The sequence below is a fragment of the Mirounga leonina genome, unplaced genomic scaffold, assembly GCF_011800145.1.
Source record: "Mirounga leonina isolate KUSES-001 unplaced genomic scaffold, KU_Mleo_1.0 Mir_173, whole genome shotgun sequence".
NCBI classification, from domain to species: domain Eukaryota; kingdom Metazoa; phylum Chordata; class Mammalia; order Carnivora; family Phocidae; genus Mirounga; species Mirounga leonina.
Genome location: NW_023270447.1, coordinates 76366753 through 76379986, shown reverse-complemented (window position 1 = coordinate 76379986; position 13234 = coordinate 76366753). Strand labels below are relative to the sequence as shown.

Below are 13234 nucleotides of genomic sequence, written 5' to 3'. Positions count from 1 at the left end.
AAATGTTAGGACAAACACCGAAATGTGATGTGTACTTATTCCTTGGGTGGTGCAATAATTCGGGGTTCTTACTCACCCCTTGTGTTTTTGCATGCTTTCCACCTTATGTGCTGATTTCTATTTTTTGAAAAAACAAAATAAATGTTATTTCAAAGGGAAAATATAGCCCCCTCCCCCTGGGGAGGCTGACTCACATCTCTGGCAGCACCCCGCGAGAGGGCCGAGCATCCTACCCTCACTCTGTGGGCCTTCAAAACCATGTGGGACAGGCAGCCCTCTGTCCTTATCAGCAAGCCCACAATGGCTTGTGTGTCGCTCGGACTTCTTAAGGCTTGGGACCACTTGACGTTCGTAAGTATTATTGAGAGTTTTTGCAGGTTATATCTGTTGCTAATTTTCACGAGAGAAATGAAACCTGAGAAATTGTAGTAATAATTCATTCAATAATTCATTCAAAGCAGTCGTCCTCAGCCGGGGGCAATTTTGCCTTCCAGGGGACACTCGGCAATGTCTAGACATTTTTGTTCATCACGACGGGGGGTTAGTGAGCGCTCCTGGCGACAAGCGAGCGGAGGCCAGTGATGGTGCCAATATCCTTCATGCACAGGACGGCCCCACAACAGAACTACTCGGCCCGAAATGGCCATAGTGCAGAGGGTGAGAAACCCTGATTTAAAGTAAGGGTAATAAACTCATTAGATGCGGGCATTAAAACATATTGTTATAAGAAATAGTATTTTGCAGGGGCACCTGGGTGGCTCAGTCGATGAAGCGTCCGACTCTTGGTTTCGGCTCAGGTCATGATCTCAGGGTCATGAGACTGAGCCCGGAGTCACGTTCTGCGCTCTGCGGAGAGTCTGCTGGAGATTCTCTCTCTGCCCCTCCCCCACTCATTCTCTCTCTCTCTCTCTCTCTCTCTCTCAAATAATAAATAAAATAGAAGTTTTTAAAAAAAAGATGTATGCCTGGGTGGCTCAGATGGTTAAACATCTGCTTGCGGCTCAGGCCATGATCCTGGAGTCCTGGGATCGAGCCTCACATTGGGCTCCTTGCTCAGCGGGGAGCCTGCTTCTCCCTCTCCCTCTGCCTCTCTCCCTGCTTGTGCTCTCATTCTTTCTCTCAAATGAATAAATAAAATCCTTAAAAAAAATAAAAAATTTTTTAAATATTAAAAAATTTTAAAAAAGAAATAATATTTTCCAAGTAAGAAAAAAGCCAGAAGAGTGGCATTGTTTTCCGATTTTTGCAGACCTCTTCAATGTCTGTTTTCTTATGGCCACTACTGCATTCAATCTGTTGCAATACCACATGTCATGTACCTTCTGGAAAACTCCAGAGAATGAGTTTTGTCAGGGAATAAGAATGAAAGAGACAAAGAATGTCTCAATACTATTAGGAAAATTGTTTTGACCTGTGGACCCCCTAAAGTGTCTCTGGAACCCCAAGGAATCCACCTTTGGAGAATGGCTGCTGTAGGAAGACCCTCCCAGACTATTTCCAGAAACAACTGTTGTGTTTTGGGTATGAACACATCTGGCCCCTGCTGTCCCCCGTGGGAGGGCAGTTGGGGGCTGGGGAGGGAGGGACTGGTGAAAAGCCAAATGTGCGTGGTGCCCCGAGCCCAGCCCCCCTTCTCCTCACTCTCTGGCGTTACTTCTGTTAGCCCCTAGACAATTTCTAAGGACAGATCTCACATTTCACCTCCGCGAGAAAACAGGCCAGACAAGTGGGAATAAAAGGAAAGAGGAGAAAGGGGTGGGGGAGGTGGGCTTCCTTGGCTGTCCTGAGAGGGAGGAAGGGGTGCCCCCAGCTGCTTTGGGGTCCCGCGGCCCTGGGTGTGTGCAGACGGCCCACGCCTTGGCCTTGCCCGTGAGCCCGGCCCTGGCAGCAGCAAGCAAGGTGGCCTGCCTGGTCTCTGAGTCACCCACCTGAGTTTCACAGGGTGAGATAGGCTAATGTTTGGCAAGGAGAGAGGGAGCCCCAGGCTTTGAGCCCCAGGAGGGGTGAGCCAGGGTGTCGCCTCTTCTCTCAGAAGGAGCCCTGGATCCAGGTCAGGAAGCCAACCACTCAGGAGGCCTGGCTCCCTGGGTCCCCCTCTGGGTGAGCCCTTCATTGTCCCCACGCCCCTGAGTGGGTGGAGAGTTCTTTTTTTTTTTTTTTAAAGATTTTATTTATTTATTTGAGACAGAGAGAATGAGAGAGAGAGAGCACATGAGAGGGGGGAGGGTCAGAGGCAGAAGCAGGCTCCCTGCCGAGCAGGGAGCCCGATGCGGGACTCGATCCAGGGACTCCAGGATCATGACCTGAGCCGAAGGCAGTCGCTTAACCAACTGAGTGGGTGGAGAGTTCTATCTGCCACATTATGGCGGCTGAGGAACCAGGAGCACCAGGGCATTTATGGAGCACCTGCTGTGTGTAGCAGGCTCTGAGCCAATTCCTTGTGGTGACTTTTGCATTTAATTCTGGCCACAACCTGCACTGTGGGGATTGTTATTACCCCCCTTTTATCCAAGAGGACAACAGAGCCCAAGGAGAAAATTATTTATCCATGGTCCAGGGAGACTAGAACTGGAATCGGGTCTTGGTGTGTCAGGATCCACAGCCCAGACTCATAACCTTTCTCCTATAAATTGTTGTGCTAAGAGTCAGGCGTTTACTAAAGTACCAGATTACGAAGGCCCGCTCTGAGCCCTGTGCTACATGCCCAAGATACAGACAATAAAACCCACTCCCTGCCTTCCTCCCCGCTCTCTCTGGGGTGGGAAGGTGTGGGGCCGGGGAGGGGAGGGCTGGCCAAGGAAACAGGCAATTATACTGGATTGTGCCAAGTGCTGTGATGAGGTAAGCAGGGTGCAAGGGAGCCCCGGAGGCCCCTGACTCAGACTGGGGAGAGGGTGGACAAGGACGGCTTCCTGGAGGAGATGATGCATTAGCTAGAGACAAGTTGGGGGTCGCCAAACAAAGAGGAGGAAGAGCATCCCAGCTGGAGGAATGGCAATTTAGGGGCACACACCCAGTGACCCTATTCCCCCTTTTGACTCGTTACTGGGACTCTACTTCTAGCTAGGAGTTCTGGGGCTCTGGGATTTCTACCACAAGCCCCCTACCCTGTTTACATTCTATTTCTAGGAGAGAATCAGCCTGGGCACTTATCCAGGGAATAACAGTCCCTGCATGGAAGCCAGGGACAGTAGTGGTGGATGGGGACTCAGGGTGGTTCCAGGCCCGGTGGTGAGGGGGTGGGGGTGAGGTTTGGGAGTGGGGGTGCAGGAGGTCAAGCTGCTCCTGGAAATAGATATTTGTATGCTGAGTATGGTTTTCATGCTGGGCACGAACCTGGACGCTGGACATAAAGTACTTCCCTGGAATTTCATAGTTATGAACCTCGGGATGAACCCAAGACCTTACACAATTCCACACCCACATACAAGACCAATCCTGACAAAGGGGTCTCGTGTTTTCCTTTACCAGCCAAAGCCTACAAACCATGTGGCTGTGGCCTGCAGAGGTTTCAATTTGCTTGCTTGGCCCACTGTGAAATGATATGTGTTTGGATGACTTTTTCGGGGGTGGGGGGTGGAATGTATACTCTTTCTAATTAATATATCTTCCTATCACACAACCTCCTTATTGGTACCATCATGACGCCACTTTGCAGAGGAGGTAAAGAGGGCCCGGAGGAGTGAAGGCACCAGCTTGGGGGAAATAGTGGGGCCGGAATTGGAGCTCAGACAGCCTGGCGCCCAAACTCCCGGATCCTCACCCAGCTTCTCTGATGCCAGAAAAATCCATGAATCTGGGAAGGCCCCCTCCTCCCTTCAGCCTGTCTGAGCCTGGCCTAGCCTAACTCTTGATGGCTGGCTCTTTCAACCCTTTCTCTCCCCCGGGGGGGAGCGCAGGAAGGGAGAGAGAGTAAAGTGTCCAGAGCGTGTGTTTAAAGTTTTCCCAAGTGACTCAGGGGCTGGGCCCCAAAAGAAAGTTAGCCCAGCATGCCTGGGCAAGCCCCCTGTCCTGGTTCCCCTCTTTACCCAAACAAGGCGATGAGTGTGGGGCCACTTGGGGCCAAGAGGGGCTGTAAGGAGGCAAGGGGGGGGTTGGTGCCAGTTGAGGGGGTAGAATTAAAACTGATCACCAGGAGGGAAGAGGTTTCTTGCTTCAAAATAACTTCAAAATAGGAACTCCTGATAAATCTAAAGAAGAAAGTGTAAAACCCACAACCCCATCACTCAGGCATAAACACTGTTCATATTTTGGGTGTGGTTCCCTCCAGTGCTTGGTGTATGCACCTAGCTATATACATATTTATATTTATAATAATAAATGTATTCATAATAACATTTTATTATTGCCAAAATAGTGTGTCTTCACTGTAGAACATTTAGAGAGTAGAAATGAAGACAAGGTAAAAAATGATGATCTCAGCTAGGATGACTTTCTAGGTTTTCCTGTTTTCTTGTGAATTATCTTATAATGAATATATTAATACAAATCACATGCCACTTCTGCCTGCTAGTCTTCAGCACGGAGGTGGGCTCGCTGAAATCGTTTCTCCAAACAAACAGAACTTAAAGATAAAGTCATGGATTTTAGCCTCTTTGACATGGCAGACCCTCTTGAGAATCTGGTCAGAGCTACAGACACACAAAAATGCACACGGAAACATTTTCCCAAAATGTCAGGGGGTCCACAGACTCCCTGCAATCCCCCTTTACATAGGAGCCAAGGGCCCCAGGCTCAAACTCCTCCCGGTTCCTGAATTATCAAGTGAAAACGGGCTTCTGATCCTAGAGCCCAAAGGAAAGTCACACCCAGCACCTCCTCCCTCCCCCCACTCCCGCCCACACTCCCCTTTTTCACCTGAATATTTTTATCTGGGACGGTTCCGTGTAGTTGACAGTTTAGGAGGGGGTTTCTGTTAGTTTAGTATTTCATTCCTTGGGAAAAAACCTTCATTGTCCTCATTTTGTTTTGCTTCTAAATACTTAAGTTTTTTTATTTTGATGTGATTTCCAACATACAGAAAAGTAGTATGGCTAATACAAGGAACTACTACACACTCTGTTTTGTTTTGTTACAAAAATAACACATGCCAATGGTAACAGGTCAAATGACACCGAAGTGTGTGGAAAAAAAAGTTAATAGGCTTCCATTTCCCCTCCCAACACACATGCGTATGTATGTATTTACATGAATATGTTCCTTTTGCTTTAAAAAAAATTCCCTTATTTTATATATACAGAATAGTTTCTATGCCTGAGATTTATGTTTTTTGTTAACTGAAACTATATACAGGGACTCCTAGCGGGCTGTCGGTAGAGCGTGCCACTATTGATCTTGGGGTTGTGGTTTTGAGCCCCATGTTGCATATAGACATTACTTAAAAGAAAAAATAAAGACACTAAATACAGCTATCCAGGGCTGGCCGGCTGACTTCCAACCATCAATAGGGAAAATGTTCAGAAAAACATGAGGGAAAAGGAAAATATAAGCAGAAAATCAAGGGAATGGTTGAGCAGCTTTCAAGGAGCATGTGTGAGGATCTCGTGGTGGTCCGGAACACAGCCCTCTACAGTTTGCTTCTTTCATTTAATATTCTGTCTGACATCCTCTAGGTCAACTTCATTCCTGTTAGTACTCCATACTTTTTCATTGTATTGTTGGGCGGTACTTTCTTCAACCCCTCCCCTATACGTACACATCCAGGTTGTTTCTGCTTTGCAAAAGCAGATAATCATCCTGAGTTAATAGTCATCTTGTGACATCTTTAACTGGGCTGTACCTAGACCATATAAAACTTTTGTGCGAATCAGCGAAAGGTGCCTCCCCAGGCAGACATGGGCCTGTAACAAGGCACTCCCCTGGCTTGGCAAGTAGAGTGTACGCTGGATTCCAGCCCCACATGCCCCTCAGCCTGGTGTCCTTGTGCAGTGAACAACCTGCACATCTATACATGGCAATCTCATCTTGCATACTCATTTTTCCTCATGTATGAGGGATCTCTGAAAGTAAGACTGCCCGGACAAAGGGTATGTGTGCATTTTTAACTGTAAAAGATTCTGCTAGATTCATGTGTGTGTGAGTGTGTGTGTGTGCACGTGCATGTGTGCTTACCAAATTGGTATCATATTATATTTGCTATAACATATTCATATGAACTGTAACATCTTTCAGTCCTAACATATTTTGACTGCCTTTTCTGTCACTACCAATTCTATGTTTGCACCTTGATTTTTTAAATACCTTTTGAGGTATAACTAACATACAATAAACTATACTTTTTTTGGCGGGGGAGGCAACAGAAAAGGCTTTATTAGAAAATTCTCACCCTGGGGCGCCTGGGTAGCTCACTGGTTTCGGTATCTGACTCTTGGTTTTAGCTCAGGTCGTGATCGTGGTCGTGGGGTCCAGCCCCATCTTGGGCTCTGCACTCAGTGGGGAGTCTACTTGGAGATTTGGGGATTCTTTCTCCTCTCCCTCTGCCCCTTCTCCCACTCAGGCACACATTGTCTCTCCCTCTCTCTCTCCCTCTAAAATAAATAAACAAATCTTTAAAAAAAGAAAAGAAAAAAAGAAAATTCTCACCCTGGACTGGTGAAGCATAAATTATACCTATTTAAAATGTACAATTTCTGGGGTGCCTGGGTGGCTTAGTCGCTAAGCATCTGCCTTCGGCTCAGGTCCTGGGGTCCTGGGATCGAGCCCTGCCTCAGGCTCCCTGCTCCGCGGGAAGCCTGCTTCCCCCTCTCCCACTCCCCCTGCTTGTGTTCCCTCTTTCACTGTGTCTCTCTCTGTCAAATAAATAAAATCTTAAAAAAATAAAATAAAATGTACAATTTCTTACATATATCGCCTCATTACATTGTATAACTGAAACTAATACAACATTATATGTCAATTATATCTCGATAAAAAATAGATAAGCCTATAAATAGGCCAATAAAAAATGTAAAGCTTCAGAAGTTCTGACATATGGATACACTGTTAAAACCATAACCAAAATCAAGACAATGAACATATCCATCACGTCCAATAGCCCCTTTGAAATCCCTCCCTCCCGCCCCCACCCGCACACTCTCCAACCCCCAGGCAACCACTGCTTTGCGTTCTTCACTATAGATTAGTTTATCCTTCCTACAATTGTAAAAAAATGGAATTACACAGTATGTATTCTCTTTTGTCTAACTTCTTTCACTCAGCAAAATTATTTTGCGATTCATCCATGTTGTTGCATGTATCCATAGCTCATTCATTTGTATGGCTATAGGATGTACCACATTGAATTGTTTATCCATTCACCTGTTAATGGACATTTGGGTTGTTTCAAGTATGGGCCTCTGACAAATAATACTGGTGTGACAATTCACGCACAAATCTTAGTATGGATATAGGTTTTCATTTTTCTTGGGGAAAAACCTCATAGTAGAATGGCTAGATCATATGGCTGGTGTGTTTTCAGCTTCTTAAGGAAATGCCCAACTGTTTTCCAGAGTGGTTGTACTATTTTACATTCCTACCAGCAAGAATTCCAGTTATTCCACAAGCTCATCAACACGATATAGCTGGTCTTTTTAATTTTTACAATTTTATGCGGGACAATTTTCTCATGCTCACTTTCCATCTGTGCACCTTATTTGGTGAAGTATCTGTTCAAATCTTTTGTCCGTTTGTAGATTCGGTTGGCCATTTTCTTATTATTGAGTTTTGAGCATTGATAAATTCTGGACAAAAAGTTCCTTATCAGATGCCTGATTTGCAAACATTTTATTGCTTGCATTTTATTTCTTTATATTTTTATAACTTTTTGTTTTTATTTACTTTGATTATATTTCTTTTATTTTTTTAACAATTTAATTTTTTGTTGTTGTTTGCAAACATTTTATTTAATTTTGTGGCTTGTCTTTTCATTCTCTTAATGGTGCTTTTTGAAAAGCAAAAGTCTTTAATATTAATGAAATCTAATTGATCAATTTTTCCTTTATGGTTTGGGGTTTTTGCACCTAAGAAATCTTTCACTGATCCAAGATCATACAGGATTTTTCCTAATGTTTTCTTTAAGGGCGCCTGGGTGGCTCAGTTGGTTAAGCGACTGCCTTCGGCTCAGGTCATGATCCCGGAGTCCCGGATCGAGTCCCGGATCGAGTCCCGCATCAGCTCCCTGCTCAGCCGGGAGTCTGCTTCTCCCTCTGACCCTCCTCCCTCTCATGCTCTCTGTCTCTCATTCTCTCTCTCTCAAATAAATAAATAAAATCTTTAAAAAAAAAGAAGTCTTATAGTTTTGGGGTACCGGGGTGGGTTGGTTAAGCATCTGACTCTTGATTTCGGCTCAGGTTATGATCTCAGGGTCATGTGATCGAGCCCTGCATGGGGCTCTGTGCTCAGCATTGAGTCTGCTTGGGATTCTCTCTCTCTCTCCCTCTGCCCCTCCGCCACCTCAAATAAATAAATAAATCTTTTTTTAAAGATTTTATTTATTTATTTGACAGAGACAGAGAGAGCACAAGCAGAGGGAGCAGCAGAGGGAAAGGGAGAAGCAGGCTCCCCGCTGAGTATGATCCCAGGGTCCTGAGCCCAAGGCAGACGCTTAACCAACTGGGTCACCCAGGCACCCTAAATAAATAAATCTTAAAAAAAAAAAAAAGAATTCTTACAGTTTTAAGTTTTACATTTAGGTCTCTGATCCAGTATGAGTTAATTTTTATTTTGATATGTGATTTTCTTTTTAATTATCTAAAACCTTATCACATAATTTACAAATTTGTGCTGATATATCTCCCCCAACTCTTCTAACCAGTTGGCAGAAGCACCATTACCAATCATACGTATATGGTAATTTTACAGTTGTGTCTTTGAATAGCTGTTTAGAAGACAATCCTGAATTAGGACCTAGTCTGACTTAGTAAAAAATTCACAAGCCAAGTTTGCTGCCATATCTTGTCACACTGAATTTTAAAAGCATCTGAACTCACGGATGATCTACAATATGTGAGAAGTGCTAAATAGTCTTATTTAATACGATACATAAACCACACTAAAATGCCATTCATGAGGCAAAAGACAACATTTTTGATGCAGGGAATGTTAATTAAATTGGCATAGTTACGACCACAAAAAGAAAGTGGACATAGCCGACTACTCTTCAGCCCTTGTCGTTAACAGGCCAATGAACACAATCTGAAACACAGAGAGTGGAGTCTTGCTGTTCTCTACAACAGTGATATATGAAATATATTTTATATATATATAAACATATTAATATAACTCGTTATATAAATCTAATATAAAACCAATCTCCTACAGGTTTAGAGCTGGCATTTACCATCTCTGGGAAAAGCTGAACGTTACTAATCAATTCCAATCATATCTTTAGAAGGGGAAAACAGTGATAGTACTTGCTGAACCAGAATTCCTAGCAAAGTTCAGAAAGTTGATCACATGCATTTAACCTAGTCTGACTTAGTAAAAAATTCACAAGTTTGCCAATTCACAAGCCAATCTTATTTATTTATTTATTTATTTATTTATTTATTTATTTATTTTAAAAGATTTCATTTATTTATTTGAGAGAGAGAGAGAGCACAGAGGGAGAGAGAGAGGGAGAAGCAGGCTCCCTGCTGAGCAGGGAGCCCCATGCGGGACTCGATCCCAGGACCCTGGGATCACGACCTGAGCCAAAGGCAGACAACGCTTAACCGACTGAGCCACCCAGGCGCCCCAAGCCAATCTTATTTAAATCAGGACTGTCCAAAAGAAATATTTTATCAGCCAGCTATGATCTGAATTCTGGTGTATGAGATCAATTTAAATATGGTACACATTTAAAAAGTCGTGAGACATTTTTGTTTTGTAATAAGTAAGGCTGTGGCCAACTGTTACTCCTTAGTAGCTTTTTTTTTTTTAAAGATTTTATTTATTTATTTGACAGAGAGAGAACACAAGCAGGGGGAGTGGCAGGCAGAGGGAGAGGGAGAAGCAGGCTCCCCAAAGAGCAGGGAACCAGATGTGGGGCTCGATTCCAGAACACTGGGATCATGACCTGAGCTTAAAGCAGACGCCCAACCAACTGAGCCACCCAGGAGCCCCTCCGTAGTAGCTTTTTTGAGGTAAGCTATCAAGTCTGCACTGTCCCCTGTCTTCTTAATGCCAGCCAAGATCATTTTTATTCCAGGGATGTACTTCTTGGGATTCTCCAAATACTCCATCAGTGTCTCCTCTCCCCAGGTGATGCCTTTGTTCTTGTTAGCATCCATGTAAGAAAATTCAGGTGCCTGACCTGTCTTTCGCCCAAATAGACCATGGCAATTTGGCCCACTCTTGTGCTCACCTCCCTTTGTCAGGGTCTGGCACTGGGCACACTTCTGAACAAAAACCTTCTTGCCCTTCTCAACATCACTCATTTTTAAATTGCTCTTTCATCAGGTGCGAAACGAAGATGCCCACTTGCAAGCCAGATGTCTGCTCTCTCCAGTAGGAGTTAATTTTTATACATGTGGTATGAGGTATGGATGGAAGGTTTTTGGTTTTCTTTGTTTTTTGCTTATGGATATCCACTTGCACGTAGATTTTAATGGCAAAAAATAACCATTTCCCAGCAAATTTCCTCCCCCCTTCCTGAAGACAAGTTGTACCCAAAAAGGAAGACCTAGAGTGCTGTGTCCACTGTGGGCACTTGGAATGTTTTTTGAATGAATCAATGAGTCTGTCCCACCTCAAGGAATCCCAGAATGTCAGAGCTGGGAAAGATCTTGGATTATCTAGTCCAGACGAGTCCCCTTATCCCCATTTTATAGGGAGGGACACTCTAGCTTCGGGACAAGGAGTATCTGCCCACAGCAAATAGGTGACAGAACTGAAGCTTAAACTCAGGGCCCCTAACTCTTTGTCTGGAGCACTTTCCATAACACCATGCTAGCTCTTGTCCCCAAGACTGTTTGCCAGCAAAAGGCCTAGATCTGCAATGCCATCTTGTGCAAGTCCTGACTAGGTGAACGCATCATCTGTAGGAAAGGCCACCATGCTGTGTGTGGGCATTTGCTTGTGCATCTCATTTAATGCTCACAACAGCCCATGAGAAGTTCATTATGGTCGCCGCTCTACAGATCAGGAAACTGAGGCCCAGAGAGCTTAAGCGATACAGGCTCATTGAGGAAGGGGGAGCGGTGGGCTCTGATTCCTGACTGTCAAACTCTAAAGCTTCCTTTTCCCTCACATATTCCTCCTCTGGCCTGGCTCTTATCCAAGGGATCCTGCAGAGGTAGGATGGCAGGTTGGTTCAGAACCTAAACTGGAGCTGAACAGCCTGGCATGAACCTCACCTTGGGCAAGTCAGCTGTCCTTTATGAACTTCAGTTTCCTTCTCTCTAAAGTGGGAATCATGCTATTAACAATGCCTGGCATACAGAGCTGTGAGATTAAGAGAGATAACACGCAGACCAACCCTCAAGGAGTCTCAGTGGTCGTCCCCCTGGGGACCGGGAAGGCTGGGACAGTCCATGGCAGTTCCCAAAGACCTGCGAATAGAAGGGCAGAGGAGCCCCTGCACTGGGCCGAGGTGAGGCTGAGCAGAAGTGAGAAGGGGCCAAAGAGGAAGAGCAACCAAGACAAGAGGCCAGGAGGCTGCTCGCCTGCCCCAGGTTCCACAAAGAAGGATAAAACCTTAGCCTGACCCCTTGGACCCTCCAAAGGATCTCCAAAAGGCGAGGAAAAATTACACGCTCAGATACACTCTCACTCACAAATGGCTTCTCACAGAATTCTTGAGATTCACAGAACACTTACAATGTGAAGACCAGAGGGTGTGGTGTGGGGATCCCCTGTTGCCTGTTTTCTGAGAATGATGGAGAAGGCATTTGAAGGGGTTGGTTCAGGCCATCATGAAACTACAGCTTCAGGCTTAGGAGGGATCTCAGAGGCTACTGTCCACTCTTTCTCACTCCCTTCCCTCTTCCCCATTCCCGGGAGGCAAGACAATACTATAGGTAAACACAGGCTTCAGCGCCCACAGCCGTGGGTTGGGATCTGGCCTCTTCTGGCAGCTTTGCAGATAAATCATGTGCTCTCTCACTCACCTCTGGGCCTTTGCACATGCTGATCTGTCTGCCTAAGCCCTCTCTCTCAACCTTTCATCAGACCAGTGCCTCCTCCTTTCTTGGGACTTAGCTTAGACATCACTTCCTCTGGGGAGCCTTTTTTTGACCACTGCCTACCCCATTTTGCCCTGAGTTAAAGACTTTCAAAACATTTTCAGTTTTGTGCAGCACATACATGTCGTGCTGTGTTCAAAGGATCTGTTTTTTTTGTCTGTCTCCCCCACTACCTGGGAGCTTCTCAAGTGCAGAGATGATGACTTCTTTGTTATGTAGTTTTAGACAATTGATTTAACTTCTCCAAACTTCAGTTTCTTTACTGGGTTGCTTAGATTAAATCAGATAACCAAACAAAATTTATATAAAGTCCTTCATTTAGTACTTGGCACACAGTGGATGCCCAAGAGATCCCTTAGCTCATAGTGACGATGAGCAACTGCATTTGTCAAGACTTGCTACAATCAATAAACTCTAGAAATTTCAGAGGTTTGAAACAAAAAAAGTTATTCTACTTCTGGGAGTATACCCCAAAGAATCAAAAGGAGGAAATCTAACAGATATTTGTATTCCAGTGTTTATAGCAGTGTTCTTCACAATATCCAAAAAATAGAAACAACCCGAATGTCCACTGACAGATGAATGGATAAACAACATGTGGTGTATACATACAATGGGGTATTATTCAGCCTAAAAGGGAAGGCAATTCTGACATCTGCTACAACTTGAATGAACCTTGAAAACATTGTGCTAAGTGAAGTAACCCAGATACAAAGACAAATACTGTAGGATTCCATTTATATGAAGTACCTAGAGTAGTCAAATTCATAGAGACAGAAAGCAGAATGGTGGTGGTCAGGGGCTGGGGGAGTGGGAATGGCCAGTTATGATTTAAGGGGGACAGAGTTCTAGTTTTGCAAAATGAAGAGTTCTGGGGATGGATGGTGGTTGCAAAACAATGTGAGTGTATTTAATGCCACTAAATTGTATACTTAAACATAGTGAAGGGGCCCTAGGTGGCTGTTGGTTGATCGTCCAACTCTTGGTTTTGGCTCAGGTCATGATCTCAGGGTCATGAGATCAAGCCCCACATCAGGCTCCACACTCAGCAGGGAGTCTGCTTGAAATTCTCTCTCTTCCTCTCCCTCTGCCCC

The 13234-nt window shown here is 44.7% G+C and overlaps 1 protein-coding gene across 1 annotated transcript in view; it reads right to left on the bottom strand.

Annotated features, from left to right (window-relative positions):
- LOC118019630 (cytochrome c-like) overlaps window positions 1-10394 on the bottom strand; it is a 45584-nt gene extending 35190 nt beyond the window's left edge. The window contains exon 1 of the mRNA XM_035019009.1: window positions 10070-10394. Coding sequence (XP_034874900.1) covers window positions 10070-10394 — 325 coding nt within the window. The remainder of the gene's footprint in view (window positions 1-10069) is intronic.
- Window positions 10395-13234: the final 2840 nt, after the last annotated feature.